At 38.4% G+C, this 21162-nt stretch overlaps 1 protein-coding gene across 7 annotated transcripts in view; it reads left to right on the top strand.

Annotated features, from left to right (window-relative positions):
- The window catches only part of ATG10 (autophagy related 10), a 366598-nt gene that overhangs the window by 27811 nt on the left and 317625 nt on the right, over window positions 1-21162 (top strand). For 5 of the 7 annotated variants that reach the window (XM_072606230.1, XM_072606229.1, XM_072606227.1 and 2 more), the window contains exon 2: window positions 13369-13476. In XM_072606230.1, the coding sequence (XP_072462331.1) occupies window positions 13369-13476 (108 nt within the window). Of the gene's footprint in view, window positions 1-9163; window positions 9226-13368; window positions 13477-21162 lie in introns of all 7 variants that reach the window. The other 2 variants (XM_072606231.1, XM_072606226.1) reach the window with 1 other exon arrangement.

The raw sequence follows: 21162 nt of genomic DNA, 5'->3' as shown, positions 1-21162 counted from the left end.
ATTAAAAAGAGGGTCCTATTTAGGCTTGGTGTAAGGAAGAGCGTTCTAAGAATCAGCTATCTAAAAGCTGAATGAGCTGCCCAGGGCACTGACACCCTCAAATGAAGGTGGTGGTAATGGGAGCAGAAGGGAGAGCTGTTGTAGACCTAGAACTCACCTTGGTTACTGATAAGTGTATTGGTAGAATGGGGATAATAGAGCCACCCTGGGACTAATAAACAGTATATACCTTTCCTTGGTTCTTCTGCTTGTTCTGGCCACATAGCCTGTGTTCAGTCGGGTTGTTAGTTCATAGTTCCTACAAACATCTGCCTCTGAAGAAGGGGAGTGGCTTTTTAGATTCTAGGTCCCATAATTTAAAAAACATACACCCATCAGAAGGTAAATATCAAAACAATATCCTGTCACCCAACAGGGTCAAAATTAGGCACCATAGACTTTTCTGACAGCCTCCACCTCTTCTTATGGGAAAGGGCTGTATAGTTGGTTAGAATTTATCTTAATTACTTTTTAAATATGCGCAATATATTAGTATAGCTTAGAGTATCGCTGTCTAAGCTTTTCTCACTCTTGCTTTTCCCAATCAGAAAAGAGCATGGCCAAAAACCTCATAGATAAAAGGATAAAAACCTTCCTGTCTCCACCTTTTGAGCCATTTGGGGCAGAACTTTCTCCTTTGGGCCTTTGCCTTCACTTCCCCTTCCATTTCTCTCTCCAGAGACTAGAGGCAGCCTGGGGACCTCAGTGCCTAGAACCTTGAACTTGGACATTGAACACTCAGATTCAAATTCAGTCTAACATTATCTGGCTCTAGGCAAGTCATTTAACTTCTCCCACATTAGTTTCTTTATCTGTAAAATAGGCTAATAATCCTGTCTTATAAGATTGTTGTAGGGATCAAATGAGATAACATGTATGGAGTCCTTTACAAAGCTTAAAGTGCTGTGCAAAAACTAGCAATTTTTACTATTTTTATTGTAGATGGGGCAGGTCATGAGGAGGAGATAGAAGAAAACCCTAGATTTGGGGAGGCCTTTTTGTCAGGGAGTCACGAAAGGAGATTACAACCAATAATAAGGATTCAGTTTGAAGGACAAAGAGAAAAAAAGCCCCAGGCCCCATTCTAAAATTCTGTCCTTGGGAATTTGGCTATGAAAATTCAGGATAAATAGCTCCTAAAATGTGCCCTAGGTAGTTTCCTTGACCACCTGGGTACTCAAAATGGATAAAGTCCAACTTATGTGTAACTACCTCAGCTATTTCTTTCCCCTTTCCTCCTCCCCATCCCCCACTTAGCAAAATCCAGCCATTTATAGTCATATTCAAAACAGTGGAGAAAGAACTCTTTATGGAAAAAGATCAATATCAATTGAAAAAAATATACTACTGCATAATGAATGTGAAAGATCTATGTAAGAGGTGTAGGAAACCCTACAGAGAAAAATCCCTGACTGCATGCATAGGGGGTGGAGGAGAGAAGACACCCCCAGCTTCTTGTCTGTGCAGCCAGTGGGTGAAAAGGTGCACTGCCCCTGAGTCAGGGTAATCTGCCCTATGAGCACATCTGGTCTTCCTTGAACAGCGTCTCCTTTCTAAGCTTTGCCCATCTTTCAGCGTTCCGAAACTTTGTGAGGCTGCTAGGTCTTATCTTCTCTCGATCCATGACTCCATTCAGCCGTGCTTAAACCCATCCCACTCCTTCCCCAGGTAGATAGCTTCATTAGTCCACAAATGCTTGTGGGAGGGCCTATACTACACTATGGAAATCACAATCTTATAATGATCTGGTATATTCAGATAGTTTGGATACTTGTTTTTCTTTACCTCTTTTAGCCTTTTCCCAATCTAGGTAATGTCGATTTGATGTAGGTTTTAGATTTGTAAAGAGAGATGTCCCTGACCAAAAATAATGAAAAGTTAGCTCCACCCACAATAGAAAAAAATCACAAAATGTAATTTTGGAGGATAGCCAATAGAAATTGTTTTAAATTGAAAGAAAGAGCAATTGAATGAAACATATCCATGGTGTTAAGAGTTCACTAGACTTGGTTTCCCAAAGAGTTGTAATATCAGTAATTTCAAGGTAAGCTCCTGCATACTTCCTATCCTATTTACAAGATTGTAATTTGGTAAAACAACCTTTTCTGCTCTGGGAAAATCACTCCAGCTTTAGCTGTGTCTGAAAGTTTTGTAGTTAGAAGCTCAGAAAAATTAAAACTATGTAGTAAATATGAACTGAAGTAAGATATTTATTAAATATCTTGTAGTTTTTGCTATAAAACATTTATTTTCCTATGAAATAAAAGGCTCATTGTTAAGGAAAAAGTATAGTTTGCAATTTTTGTATTTAGAATTAAGATTGTTTTCTATCTGTTTAAAAATATTAAGTGTTTACCATGTACCATGTAAGGATTATTTTTGACATTGTACTTTACTCATAGACATGCACGGAGCATGAGTTGAATGTGCTGGTACACCCTGGGGGGAACATTACCATTGATACTGTATGCATGTGTATATCTTCACTGGAAATATCATTATGGAGAGACAGGATGATGTAGTGGGAAGAAGATGGACTGGACCTGAAGGCAGGAGGCCAGACTTTTCAAATAGTGGCTCTGACAGGCACTGACTTGCTCTGTGATTTGCAGCAAGTCCCTTTACCCACGTGAGCCTCAGTTTTCTAATCTGTAAAATCCTTGAGAGCAGAAACTGTTCTGTCTTTGCATCCTTATCACCCAGCATAGTGCCAGGTGCAGTGTAAGTGCTTAATGATTTCTTATTGATGGACTGATTATAAAACAGGGACAGTACTTTCACCCTTTAACTTAATAGGATTGTTGTGCAAAAAGTGATTGAAGAACCTTAAAATCCATGACACCTCACATTTAGATAGTGTTTCAAGGTTTTTAAAAAGTATTTTCTTCCTCAAACTGCTAAAACTTAAAATTGCACTAATATTTTGGAGATGCTGTATATCAGTCAGTGGATCAATGAACATATGTTAAGTGTTTATGTATCAGGTACTATGCTAAGTACTGGGGATACAATGACAAAAAGTGATATAGTGATCCCTCAAGGTGATTAAAGTGTAATGGGGAAGCAACTTACATATTTAAGTATGTGCAGTATATACATATACATACATATGTATATACATATATATGTATGTATACACACATGCACACACACAAACACAAGTCATGTCATCATTTCTCTGATGTCATGGTCTTCTTCGAAAACGAAGGACGAATACAACCTATGAATAGACTGAGCTCCCTGAGTTGGGACACAGCTAGCTGGGTAACTCAGCTCATTCTCTCCCTTGTGTCCCCCTCTCCCCTTCCTTCTCTTCTCCAAAGGAAGGTAAATTTGTATGACTGGAGCCTGCCCAGTTAACTTGGAGATCACTGACTAGATTTCCTTCCTTCCTTCCTTCCTTCCTTCCTTCCTTCCTTCCTTCCTTCCTTCCTTCCTTCCTTCCTTCCTTCCTTCCTTCCCTTCCCTTCCCTTCCCTTTTCCTTCCTTCCTTCCTTCCTTCCTTCCTTCCTTCCTTCCTTCCTTCCTTCCTTCCTTCCTTCCTTCCTTCCTTCCTTCCTCCCTTCCTTCCATCCATCCTTCCTTCCTTCTTTCTTTTTTCTTGTCAACCCAGTGCACTCTGAAGTCCTACACTGGACAACAATAGGTTCCTACCCATATTCCACTTAATGGCTGTTTCTCTGGACCCTTCTGACTTACAGTGATTATCAATAGTAACTGTTTCTCTTTCCCCTCCAGCTTGATTTAGTTATTTTTTTATTTTGCTTATTCAAGGGGACATTCCCTGACTGCTTCTTTTTTTTAATTAATTTATTTTTAGTTTGCAATATTTATTTCTACAACATTTTGAGTTGCAGATTTTCTCCCCATCTCTCCCCTTCCCCCATCCCAAGACACAGTGCATTCTGGTTACCCCTTCCCCCAAGCTTCCCTCCCTTCTATCACACCCCTCCCTTCCCTTCTACCCATCTTCTCTATTTTCTTGTAGAGCAAGATAGATTTCTATACCCCATTACCTGTGTTTCTTATTTCCAGTTGCATGTAAAAACAATTTTTAACATTTGTTTTTAAAACTTTGAGTTCCAACTTCTCTCCCTTCCTCCCTCACCACCCATCCCCTCTGAGAAGATAAGCAATTCAGTATAGGCTATATATGTGTAGTTATGCAAAAGACTTCCAAAAATGTTATATTGTAAAAGACTATCCTGTCCTGCCCCCCATTTATTCTATTCTCTCTTTTGACCTTGTCTTTCCCCAAAAGTGTTTACTTCTAATTACTCCCTCCTCCCATTTACCCTCCCTTCTATCATTCCTCACCACACACCCCACTTATTCCCTTCTCTCCTACTTTCCTGTAGTGTAAGATAGATTTTCATACCAAATTGAGTGTGCATGTTATTCCCTCCTTAAGCCAAATGTGATGAGAGTAAGCTTCACTTTTACCTCTAACCTATCCCCTTTTCTCCTCCATTGAAAAAGCTTTTTCTTGCCTCTTTTATGAGAGATAATTTGCCCCATTTCTCCCTTTCTCCTGTCAATACATTCCTCTCTCACCCCTTAATTTTATTTTTTTATATATTTCATCCCTTCCTATTCAACTCACCCTGTACCCTCTGTCTATATGTATATAATCCCTCCAACTACCCAAATACTGAAAAAAAGTCTTAAGAGTTACAATTATTATCTTTCCATGTAGGAATGTAAATAGTTCAATTTTAGTAAGTCCCTTATGATTTCTCTTTCCTGTTTACCTTTTCATGCTTCTTTTGATTCTTATGTTTGAAAGTCAGATTTTCTATTCAGCTCTGGTTTTTTTTATCAAGAATGCTTGAAAGTCCTCTATTTCATTGAATGACCATTTTTTCCCCTGAGCTATTATACTCAGTTTTGCTGGATGGGTAATTCTTGGTTTTAATCCTAGCTCCTTTGGCTTCTGGAATATCATATTCCAAGCCCTTCAATCCCTTAATGTAGAAGCTGCTAGATCTTGTGTTATCCTGATTGTGTTTCCACAATACTTGTATTGTTTTTTTCTGACTGCTTACAACATTTTCTCCTTGACTGGAAACTCTGGAATTTGGCCACAACATTCTTAGGAGATTTTTTTTTTTGGATCTCTTTCAGAAGGTGATCAGTGAATTCTTTCAATATTTATTTTGCCCTCTGGTTCTAGAATATCAGGGCAGTTTTCCTTGATAACTTCATGAAAGATGATGTCTAGGTTCTTTTTTTGATCATGACTTTCAGGTAGTCCTGTAATTTTTAAATTGTCTCTCCTGGATCTGTTTTCCAGGTCAGTTGTTTTATCAATGAAATATTTCACATTGTCTGCTATTTTTTCATTCTTTGGATTTTGTTTTATAATTTCTTGATTTTTCATAAAGTCATTAGCTTCCATATGCTCTATTCTAACCTTTAAGGAATTATTTTCTTCAGTGAACTTTTGGACTTCTGGCCAATTCTGCTTTTTAAGGCATTCTTCTCCTCATTGGCTTTTTGGATCTCTTTTGCCATTTGGGTTAGTCTATTTTTTAAAGTATTATTTTCTTCAGCATTTTTTGGGATCTCCTTTAGCAAGTAGTTGACTCGTTTTTCATGATTTTCTTGCATCACTCTAATTTCTTTTCCCAGTTTTTGCTCTACTTCTCTTATTTGATTTTCAAAATCCTTTTTTAGCTTTTCCATGGCCTGAGACCAATTCATATTTTTCTTGGAGGCTTTAGATGGAGGAGCTTTGACTTTGTTTTCTTTTGTTTGCATGCTTTGGTCTTCCTTGTTACCAAAGTAAGATTCTATAATCAGATTCTTTTTCTGTTTTTTGCTCATTTCCCCAACCATTTACTTGACTTTTGAGCTCTTTATTAAGGTAGATCTCTGCTTATAGTGGGGGTGAGGGGTATATACTGTCAACCACTTGATTCCCCCACAATCTGTGGGCTTAGAGCTCTAGAAACAGTTTCTGTCTCTGCTACTGCTGTTGCTGTGACTGTGGAGAGTTCCTCAGCCTCCTTTGCCCTCTACCACCCTGGGCTGGGGTGTGACCACTCCACTCTCCCACATTGGTTCCCCCAGGGTTTTTCTGCTGACCTTCCTATATGTCCTTGGCGTTTTGGGGTCCCGAAGTCTGAAAACTGCCACAGGTGCCAGAGATTCAGCCTCCCCAAGGCCTGCTGAGGTCCTATCTGTGCTGGTGCAGCCCACGCTGGACTGCACTGTGCTCTCAGCATGGTGCGATAGACACTTCCCAGTGACCTTTCAGGCTGTCTTGGGCTGGAGATTTGCTTCACTCTGTCATTCCCTGGGTTCTGCAGCTCCAGAATTTGTTTAGAGTCATTTTTTTAAAATTTTTATTTTTAATGTTCTACAATCACTACCATCAAACTTAGTTTTTTCCCCCCTACCTATCCCCCATTACTCCCCTCCCTCCCCAAGATGGCATCTAATTCTATATAGGATCTATATACACATTGCTACTGAATACATTTTCACTATAGTCATGCTATGTAGACGAACTAAAATAAAGGGGAGAAATCATATAACAAATCAAAACATAATACACATACACACACACAAAAATGATCTGCTACATTCTGCAATTGAATTCCATAGTTTTTCTCTGAATGTGGAAGGCATTTTGCCTTAGAAGAAGACCACTGGGAATTTTTTTTATTTATGTCCTTGAATTGCTATGAAGATACAAGTCTACCAGAAAAAACTCTCACACACTGTGATTGTTGCTGTGCACAAAGCTCTCCTGGTTCTGCTCCTTTCACTCAGCATCAGATCATATAAGTCTTTCCAGGCCTCTCTGAAGTCTTCTTGTTCATCATTTCTTATGGCACAATAGTACTCCATTACAAGCATATACCATAATTTATTCAGCCATTCCCCCATTGATGGGCATCCTCTTGATTTCCAGTTTTTGGCAACTACAGAGAGTGCTGCTATGAATATTTTTGTACATGTGGGACCCTGTCCCATTTTTATGATCTCTTGGGGATTCAGTCCTAGAAGCGATATTGCTGGGTCAAAGGGTATGCACATTTTTGTAGCCCTTTGGGCATAGTTCCAAACCACTCTCCAGAATGGTTGGATGAGCTCACAACTCCACCAACAATGAATTAGTGTTCCAACTCTCCCACATCCTCTCCAATGTTTATCATTTTCCTTTTCTGTCATGTTTGCCAATCTAATAGGTATGATGTCGTACCTCAGAGTTGTTTTGATTTGCATCTCTGTAATCAAAAGTGATTTAGATCATTTTTTCATGTGATTATAGATATCTTTAATTTCTTCCTCTGAAAATTGCCTGTTCATATCCTTTGACCATTTATCAATTGGGGTTTAGAGTCATTTTTTACAGTTGTTTGGCTGGGCTTGGTGGGAGTGCTCTAGAAAGTCCATGTTATTACTCTACCGTCTTGGTTCTCCCTACCCCCACCCCCCACCTCAGGCATCTCCCTCACTACTTCTTAAAGAGGTCTATTCAACGAATGGCCGTTACCTCCCTCTAAGTGAGTACCTAAAAAGGCCAAGCTCCCTCATTGCATCCTGTGCCATCTCCAGTCATCCTGATGAATTTGTGGTCACTGGATCCAGATGGCTCAGGAGGAGAAAGTGAGGCTGATGACCTTGAACAGCCCTCATTCACTCAAAACAAAGTCTAGTGCAAGTCATGTCATCATTTCTCTGATGTCATGGTCTTCATCGAAAATGAAGGATGAACACATAACACAAACATATATAAATGTAATGTAAGTATATATGTAATATATATAAATATAAGTAAGTATATGTGTGTGTACATATACATGTACACACACATATAAATGAATACAAGATTGTTTAGGGAGTATTTGCACCAGCAGATGGGAAGGATCAGGAAAGATTTGATGTAGAAGTTGGTACTTCAGCTGAGACTTGAAGGACACCAGGATTTCCAAGTGGTAAAAGTGAGAAGGGAGGGCATTCTAGGCAAGGAGGACACCAGTGGCAAGGCATAGAGTGTCATGTGTGCAAGTATTACCATCTCGATTTTACTGATGAGGAAACTGGACCCCAGAGAGGTTAAGTGATTTTTGCCCAGTCATAAAGCTAGTAGATGTGGGAGCAGAGATTCCAGCATAAATGTCCTGCCTCTTGGTCCAGGGCTCTTTGCAAAATGCCATCCCATCTGATGAATGAAAATTCCAGTATTCCAAATTGTACTTCTAAAAGTATAAAACCTGGAGATCAGAGTATTAAGACAGTTGAATAGTATGTGTAACCACTCTGTTAGATTTTCACTTTCAATGAGCTAAAATACACACAGGCAAGAAACAGTCAGATTATATGACACATATGTGTGATCTAAGTGGAGATGCATAGTTGCTTTTTAATATCCTTGATTTTTTCTTCAAGTTGTGTAGTACTTAAATTGTTGGTTGTCATATTTTTCAGTGAAGCCAAGACTTTCAATTGTTAGAAAATATGCAGCTAAAATTATTCACTTTATTTTATATATCAGTCATCTTTCTGGTTACTCCTATTATGTTAACTGGATAATATATCGCTCTTCAATAGTTTGTAATTTTCAACACTTATTTTGATTAGTATGGTAAAATCTCAGTTAATTGAAATGTTTGGGGGAATTCTGACTGGTTTAACGTTAACTAATGATTTGTTCAAACCATTAAAATTTTTTTTCTAAATATATTTGTATCCTTCCCTGCCTTAATAACAAGAGTATGCTGAACACAATTTAATCTGCACTTAATGAGTTAGGATCTCATTATTCTGAACATGAATTTATTTTAAACGGGACTATGTGGTGTAGTACTAATGATGGAAAATTCATTTCAGAAAACATTTATTAAATTTTATTTTAAACGTTAAGCATATACCTGCCCAGCTCAAATCACTGTGCTTGTCTCTGTGCATGAAAAAGATGAAAAATTACAGTTTCTATCCTGAAAGAGTTTATAATCTGAATTCTGTCCACAGAAGCATGATACAAAGCACCTTCTTGAAAAAGTAAAGTTTAAACAAAGTGCCCAATCAAAGTACAATGAGCATTGGATTTGAAGTGAGAAGACCTGCATTCCGATTTCAGATATACTACTTACTGTATCATCACCTCTTGCAGGTCACTTCATTTATTTTTCTCATCTGTAAAATGAAGGCATAGAGGACTATCTGATCTTTCAGGTAATTTGCAGCTCTAAATACTGTAAATTTGAACTTTTAATTGTGAGGTTGGAATCAGGGAGAGACTAAGGTGTAGCTGACACTCTGAACTGGGCCTTGAAAGCAGGGAAGGAGTATATTCTAGGCATGGTGGAATCTAATGAATGTTGGTAAGGAGAGGGGAAAGATCAGTGAAGGCTAATAATCCAGTTTGGCTTGAATGAAGGGCAGTGTGCAAAGTGGAGTAGTGTGAAGATGTGGGAAAATTGAAATACTAATTCATTGTTGGTGGAGCTGTGAGCTGATTCAGACATTCTGGAGAACAATTTGGAACTGTGCCCAAAGGGCTACAAAAATATGCATACTCTTTGATCCAGCTTTCACTTCTAAGCCTGTATCCCAAAGAGCTCATAAAAATGGAATCACTCATGCACATAAATATTTGTAATAGCTCTCTTTGTGGTGGCTAAGAACTGAAAATTGAGGGGATGCCCATCAGTTGGGGAATGGCTGAACAAGTTGTGGTATATGAATGGAATGGAATACTATTGGGCTATAAGAAATGATAAACAGGTGGACTTCAGAGAATCCTGGAAAGACTTATATGAACTGGTGCTGAGTGAAGTGAGCAGAACCAGAAGAACATTGTTCACAGAAACAGCCACAGTGTCCTATGACTGGTTTTGATAGCCTTAGCCCATCTCAGCAATGCAAGGACCTAAAACAATTCCAAAGGACTCTTGATGGAAAATGCCATCCACATCCAGAGAAGAACTATAGAGTTGGAATGCAGAGTGAAGCAGACTGTTTTCTCTTTTGTTTTTTTCTTTCTCGTGGTTTCTCCCATTCATTATAATTCTTCTCTGCAACATGACTAGTATGAAAGTGTGTTTAATAGGAATGGATGTGTAGAACCATATCAGATTGCATGCCATCTTGGGGAGGGAGGAGGAAGAAAGGGAGAGAAAATTTAAAACTTATGGAAATGAATGTTGAAAACTGAAAGTAAATAAATTAATAAAATTTTTAAAAAGTAGAGTAGTATGAAACAAGGCTGGCAAGGTAAGTTGGAACCAGCTCTTGAAGACAGACCTTTGAATACCAGGCCTAGGAGTTGGTATTTTATACTGTAGGTAATGGGAAACACTGAAGGTTTTTTTATGGTGGAAATGATGTGTCAGACCTGTGTACTAAGGAAATCATGTTGGAGATATTGGGGGGAGGGAACAGGAAGCAGTGAGACCAGTTAGATGGCTGTCCTAACAGTACAATCGAGAGCTAATAAGGGTCTGACTTAGATTTGTGTAAGTAGAAATAAGAGGATGGATGGGAAATATGTTGTAATGGTAGATTTGGCAAATAATTGCATGGGGGGATTGAAGAAGCAGCAAAGAAAAAGAGGTTTGGCTTAATTAATAATGCCTGTGAGGGCTTCTTTAATACATCAAAAGAGCTTTGGTTCATTAGTGTAGGGACTTTCATCACGGCTGCCAGTTGTAATGCCTCTGTACTTTAGACAGTTCATTACTTGCTGTGCCTTACATGTACACAAACATAATTGCTAATCAGTATATATGTGTGCATGCGTGTGTATATATAATCTCGAATACACGTATGGCCAGCTTTTTGGTGATCAGCCTCTCTCACCTTAATTAGGCCCTTTGGCAGTAGTCTCCTTGGATTAGAATATAACTCGTTGGTAACTTGACATTTGAGTTCTCAAATTTGCCCTTAGAATAGTAGGACCTTATCTAACACAGGCACCAGATTTGTCGTCCAGCTGGATTGGCCTTTGAATGGCCCTATCAGAGACATTCTTTCATCCAGTCTGTTCATCTTCTGTAGTGGGAAAGCCACATTCCTCTGAATTCACACATAGTTGTTGATTGTACGGTCCCTATGGGTGACCAGAATCCTTCTTTCACTTTCTGACCTTAACTCTTCAGTTATTTATGGTTTTCCTGATTCAAATGACAGACACTTTGATGAACTGCCCTGGGCTCCAATTGTCTGTGGTCTCTAGCCGCCCCCCCCCCCTTTTTTTTAAAGTGCAGGTGTCAGCATCGAGTAATTAACAGACTCTTGCTAATGGACTAGGTGCGCAGAGAAGCCACAGCAGCAAGTCTCCAGTCCTCAGTGTCCTTCTTGAGTTTTCCAGTCTCCCTTATTTCCTTTCACTGCTCTTCTGCCTACTGAGCAAAAAGTGCCCGTTTTTCTGTTATTTCGTTTGGTTTTTGGTTTGTGTACAGCTGCCAGAATTTGGTTTTTTAATACTTAGGGGAAGGGAAGTGGTAAGCACTATGAACTAGGAGAGCTGTGTAATAAGTTGACTAACTCCCTTCCCCCCATTGTTCATGGATCCCCTGAAATATAGTTCAAAGACCCCAGTTTAAGGACCTTTGGACTAGATGATCAGATGACTTGTCAGGGATATTATAAAGAGAGTTCATGTTGCCCATTGTGGGTCTAGATGACTTTTTAGGTCTTTTCCAACTTTGTTTCGATGATTTGGGGATCAGTGTCTCTAAAATATATATATCCTGCTAATTGAGTTTTCCATAATATATCCATGTGGCCAGTTTCTTGTCTTATTTGCCTCTTTCTAATTAAAGTAGGGTCAAAAAAGTTCTGGTTAATCAGAGGTTCCAGTTAGCTGCATTCTCTTTAATTGGATTTAACTTTTAAAAAATCCATTCCCTGCTTAATCAGATCTTTCACGTGTCCAAACCATTTTCCTCCTTTTCTTTTCTCAGAAATGTATGGACTTGCCCAGTAGAAACTCTTCAGGTCTCCCTGCAGAGGAAGAGTTCCAAAATCTCTTTCTGAAATCCCTAGATTTTAGATTAGGCTTTGTGTCCTGTTGGATCCACACATATAAGATTCTCCTACATTTAAGTGTTAAGACTTTAAGATAATAGGAAGGAGAGGCAACATGGTATAACATGTATTGGAAATTATCATTTCTCATCTTAGTTTTGCATATAACCTGCCATGCCTTTGACATCATCTAACATCTCTAAGCCTCAATTTTCTTATCTGCAAAATGAGTGTGGGAGTAGCTCCTTCCAGTTCTATAGATTGATATTTCTGTGTAATAAATTGCTATGTATTTCATACTTCAGCTAAACTGCAGGTTGTTTTTGGTTTGTTTAATTTTCAAATAAATAGATAATTTTCTGTTCTTAATAGGAATTTCAAGCATACAAATTTCGTAAAGTTGACAAGGGAATGTAATCTAAAGGCTAACTAATTTTCAAGCCATATTCCACTTACTATATATTTTGGGGTCTGTTGTTTTCTGTTTTCTCTCTTCTTTCCTTCTCCCCTCCTCATGTGACCCTTCCTCTGTGTTTCTCATCTGCAAACCACTATTATGGTCCCATCCACAATGTGCAATCTCCAGAGGCATTAAGAGCAGAGGGGTGTAGTAGAAAGACCATGGGACTCATTGTAAGGAGAGCCCTAGATTCAGAACCTAGTTCAAAAAACTGTTACCCTGTGTAAATCACTTCAACCCCCTAGTCCTCAATTTCCTTATCTGCAAAATATAATGTTTATATTATCCACCTTATCAGGTTTTTAAAAATGAATTTTTTTTAAGCTTAAAGCACTGCTTAGAGATGTAAGTTGTCATTATTCCTATTGTCTACATTTAAAATGGAGAAGAATTCAAGATTCACTTCCTTTTATTACTGTGGCTCAGTAGTAGAAATAGGTTTAGTCTTCTTTCCCTTCTTCACCTAAATTCTTATATACAATTGCATTAATCACTTCTTTCTCTTCAACTCCTGGAGTGGAGAAAAGGAGAGGCAGAATAGAATTTCGGTGAAAGGCCAGGTAGGAAGTGCTGTGGAGACTGCCCAGAAGTGAAAGGAGATGAAATTCTTGGAGACCTGCTGTGCTGTTTTATGTCTGTAGCCCAGCTCAGGCTCACCTTCTACATTTATTTTGACTGTATCATAAAGAAGTGCGTTTCACATTACTTTTATATGCCTCAGTTGAAAAAACTGGTGAATTCTAGTCTAGGTTTCTGGTTTTTACCTTGATAGTTTCTTATAAATCTTGTTAAACTTGTCGAATCAAAATTTTGGCTGAACAATTAACATTTTTTTAGTGTTCCTTCTATTTTTAATGCTAACTCTGAGGGGTTTTTTTTCCCCACAGATGGCAGAAAATGAGTTCTTAGAAGAAAAAACATTCAAGCAGTATTGTGCAGAATTTATTAAACATTCTGAGGAAATAGGTGATGGATGGGAGTGGAGAAATTCAAAGGTAGGAACAGTAATTTTGTTATTTCATGAAGACATTGTTCTGTATTGTTTCAGTAAAAATCATTAATTAAATCTACTGAAAGGAAAGCGGGTTTGAATTAGCTGAAAATTAGAATTATAGAATCTAGTTTTAAAATAGAAATTTTATTATTTTCAGTGTCATGCAGTTCTTTGCATTAGGCTAATGACTTGCTTGGTAAAATCCTTAGACAGCTCATCTTAAATGAATTGTTTGATTATAAAGGGATAAGTGATTCTGAAAGTCCTTAGAATTGTTTGTTTATATTCTTACTTAGTAATCAAGACCATGAAAAAAGGCATGTTTCAGCTGATATCATAAAATTTGAATTTATTACATTTTCTGACATATTTGCCTTCATTATTATGTCTACTTAGAATTACTATTGAACGGATACTTGGAAATATTTTCGAGATTGTTCAGTGTGTGTGTGTGTATTCTCTCAACTGCTGTAAGACTTATTATATGAATATATCTATACACTTATATACTACATGAGCGTTTTAATTCAATATATCAATGAATCTAAGAACTCATTAATGTGGGTTTTTTCTTTACTGGTACTAGTTGTACCCTATTAATCAATCTACAAGAATTTATGGAGTCTCAAACACTGTGCTGAGTTCTAGCATATAGCCACAAAAGTGCAAATAATTCCTGCTCCCCAGAATTGTATAGTCAGTCTGAACACAAAGAGTAAATACAAAAGACATGAAGACATCACCTACAGAGTAATTGGGGAAGGAGGAGGTACAGGCGCCTGGGAGGATCAGGAAAGGCCTCAGGTAGGGGGTGGTGTTTGAGCTGAGCTTTGAAGAAAACCACAGCTTCTCCAGACTGGGAGTGCCAGCTCGACAGAGGCAAGGAGAGGAGAAACAGCAGGAGGGCACTTTGGCTATAATGTAGTGCATGTGAAGGAAAGGAATATGTAACAAGCCTGGAGAGGTAGGTTGGAATCAGGTTGTGAAAGGTTTTGAATGAAAACAAGGGATTTTGTATTTGATCCAGGATGAATTAGGTGGTCCCTGGAGCGTGGTAGAAAGGAAGGAAGCAAAGCAGAAAGGAAGGAAGCACGCATCTCTTAATTGTCTACCGCATGCCAAGCCCTGTGAACACGTGACAGATCTCCAGGAGTGGGTGCTTTTATTGTCTGCATTCACAGTTGAGGATGCTTAAGGCAGACCAAGGTTGGGGCCAGATTTGAACGGTCACATTTGGGCTGTTTCTGATTCCGGTTGGATATGTGGAGTGAGCAAAGATTTAAAGAAATTAAGGATGTCCATCTTAGTGACTGGATTGACTTTGGCGGCCTCAATAGCAGTGCGGAGGTTAGGAGGAAGATGAGCTTTTGGGGAAGATACGATGAATTCTTTTTTGAACCCACTGAATTTGAGCCGTGTCCTGGGACATGCTGTGGGGATGTCTAGAAGATGGACTGGAGCTCAGGAGAGAAATGAGGCTGTTTTGTATATTTGAGAGTCATTTGCATAAAAATGGCAAGTGAAGCTTATGGGACCTGTTGAGATTATCCCCAGAGAGTGTAGAAGGAGAAGATGACCCAGGACAGAGCCCTGGAATACCTGTGGATAGGGGGCAGGACCTGGATGGTGATCCCTCAGAGGACCCTGAGAAGGATCTGCCAAACATACAGGAAAAGAACCAGGAGAGAGTATTTTCACAAAAGTCCAGGGAAGAGTGTCCTGCAGGAGAGAGTGTGGCGAAGAGCATAGAATTCTGCCGAAAGGTCAAGGAAGATGGAGAAAGGGGTATTGGTTCTCTCAAATGAGAGATCCTTGGTAGCTGGGAAGATTAGTTTCAGATGGGAAGATGGGAAGTCAGATTGTAAGGGGTTGAGAAGTAAATGAGAGGATTTTGGTTTTGAAAAGAAGTTTCTATGTTACAAAACAATAATCCTCAAAATCATTTGGTATTAGTTAAAAAATTGAGAAGGTGCCAGTGCCTACTGGAGCAGATTAGGTATGCCATGTACAGAAGCAAATGAACATAGTGGCAGAGTGTTTGACAAACCCAAAGATTCCAACTCTTCTAGGCAGGACTCATTTTTTAACAAAAACTTCTGGGAAACTGTAAAGCATTGTAGAAGTTAGGTGCTGTCTAATTTATAGCACATCAAAAGGTAAGCTTCCAACAGATACATGGTTTAAATATGAAAGTCCACATCACCAACAAATTAAAGGAATAAGGAAAAGGATCCTTTTGCTGTTATCATTAGGAAAAGAGTTTATGACTGAACAAGGAACAGAGAGAATTACAGAAGCTCAGATGGAAAGAGTTACTCAGACAAAATCAATGCAGTTAAAATTATGAGGGAAACAAATGGGGAAAAATCTTTGTAGAACATTTCTCTGATAAAAATGCCTTATTAAAGATATATAAAGAGCTGATTTAAATTTTTAGGAATAAGGGCCATTCCTCAATAGATGTGAATAGGCAATTTTCAAAAGAAGAAATCAAGAGTTAAACTTTGAAGAAGATAGAGTCTCTCTACAAAAAGTATAAGCAAAACTGCAGGGAAAAAAATGGTTTGATCAGAGGGACCATAAGAATAACTGGAAAAAATGAAGCAGGAGAGTTTTAAAAAATTTCAGTAGAGTTTTGGGAAAAAATTCAAAGGGGGAAAAATAGATTAGAACAAAATGTAGGAAAGCTTTCCCAAGTTGTGGCCTCTCTGAAAAATGTTTATTGAATTTAATTGAATCCTAGGTCATCACTAGACTAAAAGTCTGACAGGGTAGATCTCAGTGTGTTTGAATCTAATGGAAGATTGTTCCTAATCCCAGATCCTAACTCTGGCCTTTTAATATTGACAGTAATGCCCACAGGATTCTTGGGAGTTCTCCAGATATGGGTTGTCTTGAGTTTGACTAGTTAGTTTGTGAATTTCATAGCTTTAGGGTATATAGTCGGAGTCAGACTTACCAGGTGGCTTTCTTTGGAAAAACTTATTGCTATTAGAAGGCTCATTTTCCACAAAGCAACAAGAAATTTCCAGAAATGGGGCATTGTATCCTAGTCTGTTTAAATGCAGGACCAAGATTTTAATACATGTTTCCCTTTAGGGCATTCTATACATATGGAATCACTGAGAAGGATAAATGTCAAAATTATTTCCATCTGATGTAAGAAAATGGTTATAGAAAAGCATTTAGAAAAAACCCTAAATTAGAGAAATCTTTAGAGAGCATCAAATTTCAAGCACCCATAAATGAAGCTGCTTCTTCCTTCACAAAAATCTTTTGTGCCTTAGAAACATCCTAGAACTTCCACAGTGTTTAGAGTTAATGCATTCCAGCTTTTATAGATACAATAAAATGTCACTAATTCAGATCAATTGAAAGCAACTTAAAATTACTGAAAAGTATGAAATCTATAATAATTAGAGAAATAGCTTCGTTAATATTACTTTTGAGACTATGCAGTCACTTGGATTTGACTAAGAAGGTATTAGCAAAAAGATATCCTGGGCATCTTAATTTGATACGATTCATGTAATACCTAAAAGTTGGCATAGTGTTGTTATAAACATCTCGTTTGACCCTCACAGACCTCGTAAGCTACAGTTCTCAGGCCTGTTTTACACCTGAAGAAACTGAAATTTAGATGTAGCGATTGATTCCCAGGCACATGGCTGGAAACCACGTCTTCTGAGGCCCAAAGCAGGGCTTGTTTTTACGCTGTCAAACTACTCTGCATTAATAAATAACTAAGAATGAATGAAAATGCATTTATGAAACACAATGCATCAGAAATTGTGCTGAGTATAAGGGATACTGATGCAAGCAAACAGAATAATCCTTGCTCTCAAAGAGCTTATATTATGGGGTTAGGGGAGGGGGAGTAGTGCTGAGGAAAGTCTCAGTGATGCTGACTTAGGGCAGCTGATTACCATGTCCTTTCCAGATAGAGTAGTGTTTGTTTATTATTGTTCTTAGAGCTCCATTTGGGAGGTGACAGAGAAATTGAGAAGGAAGGATGCCATGCAGAAAGTAGCATGGTAGATCTGAGTCATGGTAGCATATGGTAAATGTTCATTAATCAGATGAGATTTATTATTAGTCTATCAATTGTATTTAAATTGGGCCACTAGAAATGCTTGGAAGAGGTTCTCTTAAGGATATTGTATTTGCCCTATTTTATTTGATTTCCATTGTGTATTTGTTTAGCAAATTCCTTTTTTTCTGTCAGCCAATCCACAAGAATTCATTAAGCTAAGTGTTGTGCCAGACCCTGGGGATACTAAGACAAAAATAAAAAAATTTTCTTTTCACAAGAAGTCTCTTTCAATGGGAGGCAACATAGATATACAGAAATACAAGATAGGAAGGGAGTTCATTCAGTTAGGGAGATCATATAGGGCTTCATGTAGAATGGGGTGCTCAAGCAGAATCTTGAGCAAAGGGAGAGATTCTGTGAGACAGAAGAGAGGTGGGTCTACGTTCCAGGCCTTGGTGATGTCCAGGACAAAACTGAGAGGCCGTCTGTGAGTAGCTGAGAAGCTAGCTTGTCTGGATCGTAGAGTATGTACAAGGAAACCATGTTTAATAAGCCTGGAAAGGTAGGTTGGGTCTGAATTGTGAAGGGTTTTAAAGGTCCTGGAGTTTATGGATTATGGGGTTAAACTGGGGGGTGGTTGCTTACCTTGGGGTAGGCAGTTTTGTGGAGGATGGATTAGAGTAAGTAGAGACTTGAGGTAGGAAGGCCAATTAGGAAACCATTGAAATAGTGCAGGAGAAAGGTGATATTGATCTGAGCTAGAGTGTGACTGTGTGCGTAGAGAAAAGGCTTGAGAGATGTCATAGAGGTAGAAATAATGCAATTTGGCAATTAATTGGATTTTTTGGGAGAGGTAGTAACAAATGGAAAATAATGCCAAGGTTATAAATCTGGGAGACCAGAAGATAATTGGTACCTTCAAAAGAGAAGGAAGAAGTTCAAGAGAGAAGGGTGGGGATTTGGGGGTTAGGGTGTGGAACAATGACTTTGGTTTGGGTCATGTTGAGTTTGAAATGCTGTGTGTGTGTGTGTGTGTGTGTGTGTGTGTGTGTGTGTGTGTGTGTGTTCATGTTCTCTGTTCAGTCTCCACCTTGGTTATCTCAGAGGAATCTGTTATCTATATCTATCTTATTTATCATCTATGCATATGTGCTTGGCCTCATACTTAAGGGTATGATAATGAATGGAGCACAGGAGGTTGAGCAGAGCAGTTAAGACAAGAGAGGAAGCAGGCAAAGTAGTGTCATGAAAATCTTAGAACGAAGAATATTCAGGAGGAGATGGTTGTCTTTGGTGTTAAATACTGCAGAGAGGTGAAAGAGAATGAGAACAGAGAAAAGGTCATCAGACATGGCAGTTCCGGAGAAAGTAGTTTCTGTTGAGTTATGAGTTTGGAAGCCAGATTGCAAATGGCTGAGACATGACTGAGAAGAAAGAAAGTGAGGCAGTGTATAGGAGATTGTTTAAGAAAAGGAGGAGAGATAGAACCATGGTTTGAGGAGGAAGTGTGGTATGGTGAATCTCTCTCTCTCTCTCTCTCTCTCTCTCTCTCTCTCTCTCTCTCTCTCTCTTGGGAGGACCTTGGATATATGTGAAGACAGCAGAGAAGGAACAAATTAGGGAGAAAAATGCCTTTTTGAATTCTGCTCAAGAAACATTTTCTAAATAATATATACAAGATGGTGCTGTTGGTCTGAGGTCCCAAAGACAAAAGTCCCTGCTTCCATTCTACTTGGGAGGAGAGGGGAAATAGAACACATGCATATATGAGTAAATAAAGGAAATTTGAAGAAGGGAAGTCTTCATGTAGGAAATGATCTGAACAGAGCCCTGAAGGAAGATAGGGTTTTTGAGTCATAGATGAGGAAGCAGGTACATTTTAGGCATATGAGATAGCTTGAGTTCCATTTTTTATAATTTGGCCTAGCCAAACTAAGTAAGAAAAGCCAAGTACATGAAGAATACCTAATATTCAGCAGGTTTTTAAAAATAACCAGCTTTGCCTGGGGCTTTTCCCTAGGGCATTGAAATTTAGAAGCACCAACAACACCCTTCCAGTGCCCCCTTCCTTCTTATACCTTTCCCACTCTGGCTGGTGAGAACTTTTCCACTTTCAGAGACTTGACCCGTAATCCCTTTGGGAGTTCATCCTTAGTCTTTGTCTGACCTAGTCTGTTTCTCACACCCTTTCTCCAGCCTTAAGATCATAAACATTTTATGGTGTTGCAAGATGTGCTTCCTCTGTCAGCTGTCCTCCACTCCCACCCCCACAAGCAGCCTTTACCCCTTAACCTAGGTACAAAAATTACTGGATATAACTCTGTGGTCCTGACTATGATGCACAGTTGGATGGACAATCCTTAAAACTATGCCTGCATTTTAAATATGTATGTATATACATATATAAATAAATATATTTCTAAATAAATATGAAAATATATAGTATGCTACATATTATGTAATATACAACATATAATAAAGTATATATAATTTATATGTGAAGAAACAATTTATGTTATATGGAATATGTATATATATATATAACATTATATATATAATATATATAAATGGAGAAGCACTTGGTGATTGCGAATAGACTGAAATCCATTTCAAATGAAGAATTACACAGGAGACATTGTGTAAAGGAGTTTGGAAAATATATAATTGGAAAAAAGGATTGGTCAGTTATGTAGTGAGAGGGAAGGATGACTGAGAGGCTATAGTAAATAGACAATGTCAAAAGACCTAAACAAAGGTCCTCAGAATTTTGGTTGCAACCTCTGTGGAGGGCTTGTGGAAAAATATGGACAAGTCCCATGTGATGTCAGGGCATGGATGGACTGTGATGAGAATTGTGGTTGGCAGGACCCGGATCATAAGGTCATAGATTTAGGGCTGGAAAAGGCATTAAAGGTCACGTAATCTATCTCTTTCATTTTACAGATAGGAACTGAGTCCCTGAGAGTGTAACTTATCCAAGGTCACATATGTAGTAAAATAAGTAAGGATTTGAGCCTTGATACTCTGATTCCAAATTCAGTGCCTTTGTTACTGCCTCCATCAAGATCTCAGATCTTATTGAAGTAAATAAAGAAATAAGGAAATAATTTCATTTTCTTTAAGTTTCTTACTTTAAGAAAACAAATCTGAATCTTGACATGGACTTACAGAAAAGATGAGATGATGGTTGTTACACTCTTTACACAGGGGCTGTACATAGAAAGTTACAGTAATTACAGGAATTATTTCTAATAGTAAACCGTGAGGTGGCACTTTTAAATGGCACCGTCTTCTGCATGAAGCCCTTCCTGATCCTCGCACCTCTTGCCCGTAATACCTTGTCTTTAGTTATTCTGTGTTTATTTTTATTTATCTCCTTCATGTTTATGCTACAGATGCCTGTGTGTATGTGTCTTCACTCCCATTATAATTTAGGCCCCTCACAATAAGGAGCTCTTCCAGGCTCTGAGCCTGTGTCTGTCACATAGTAGGCACTTCAGGCTCATTGATTGATCAATGAAAATATGATTTCAATATAAATTGCCCATAAATATTACATGAAGAAGAGACTAATAATAAAATAATTTCTCTTACATGTGAGCCTGATCCTACCTTTCCTAAAAGAAGGTGCTGCTTAATTGCTACCAACAAAGA

Source organism: Notamacropus eugenii, chromosome 4 (assembly GCF_028372415.1).
Source record: "Notamacropus eugenii isolate mMacEug1 chromosome 4, mMacEug1.pri_v2, whole genome shotgun sequence".
NCBI lineage: Eukaryota > Metazoa > Chordata > Mammalia > Diprotodontia > Macropodidae > Notamacropus > Notamacropus eugenii.
The sequence above is the reverse complement of the archived record's forward strand: the minus strand, read 5'-3'. Positions and strand labels throughout refer to the sequence as shown.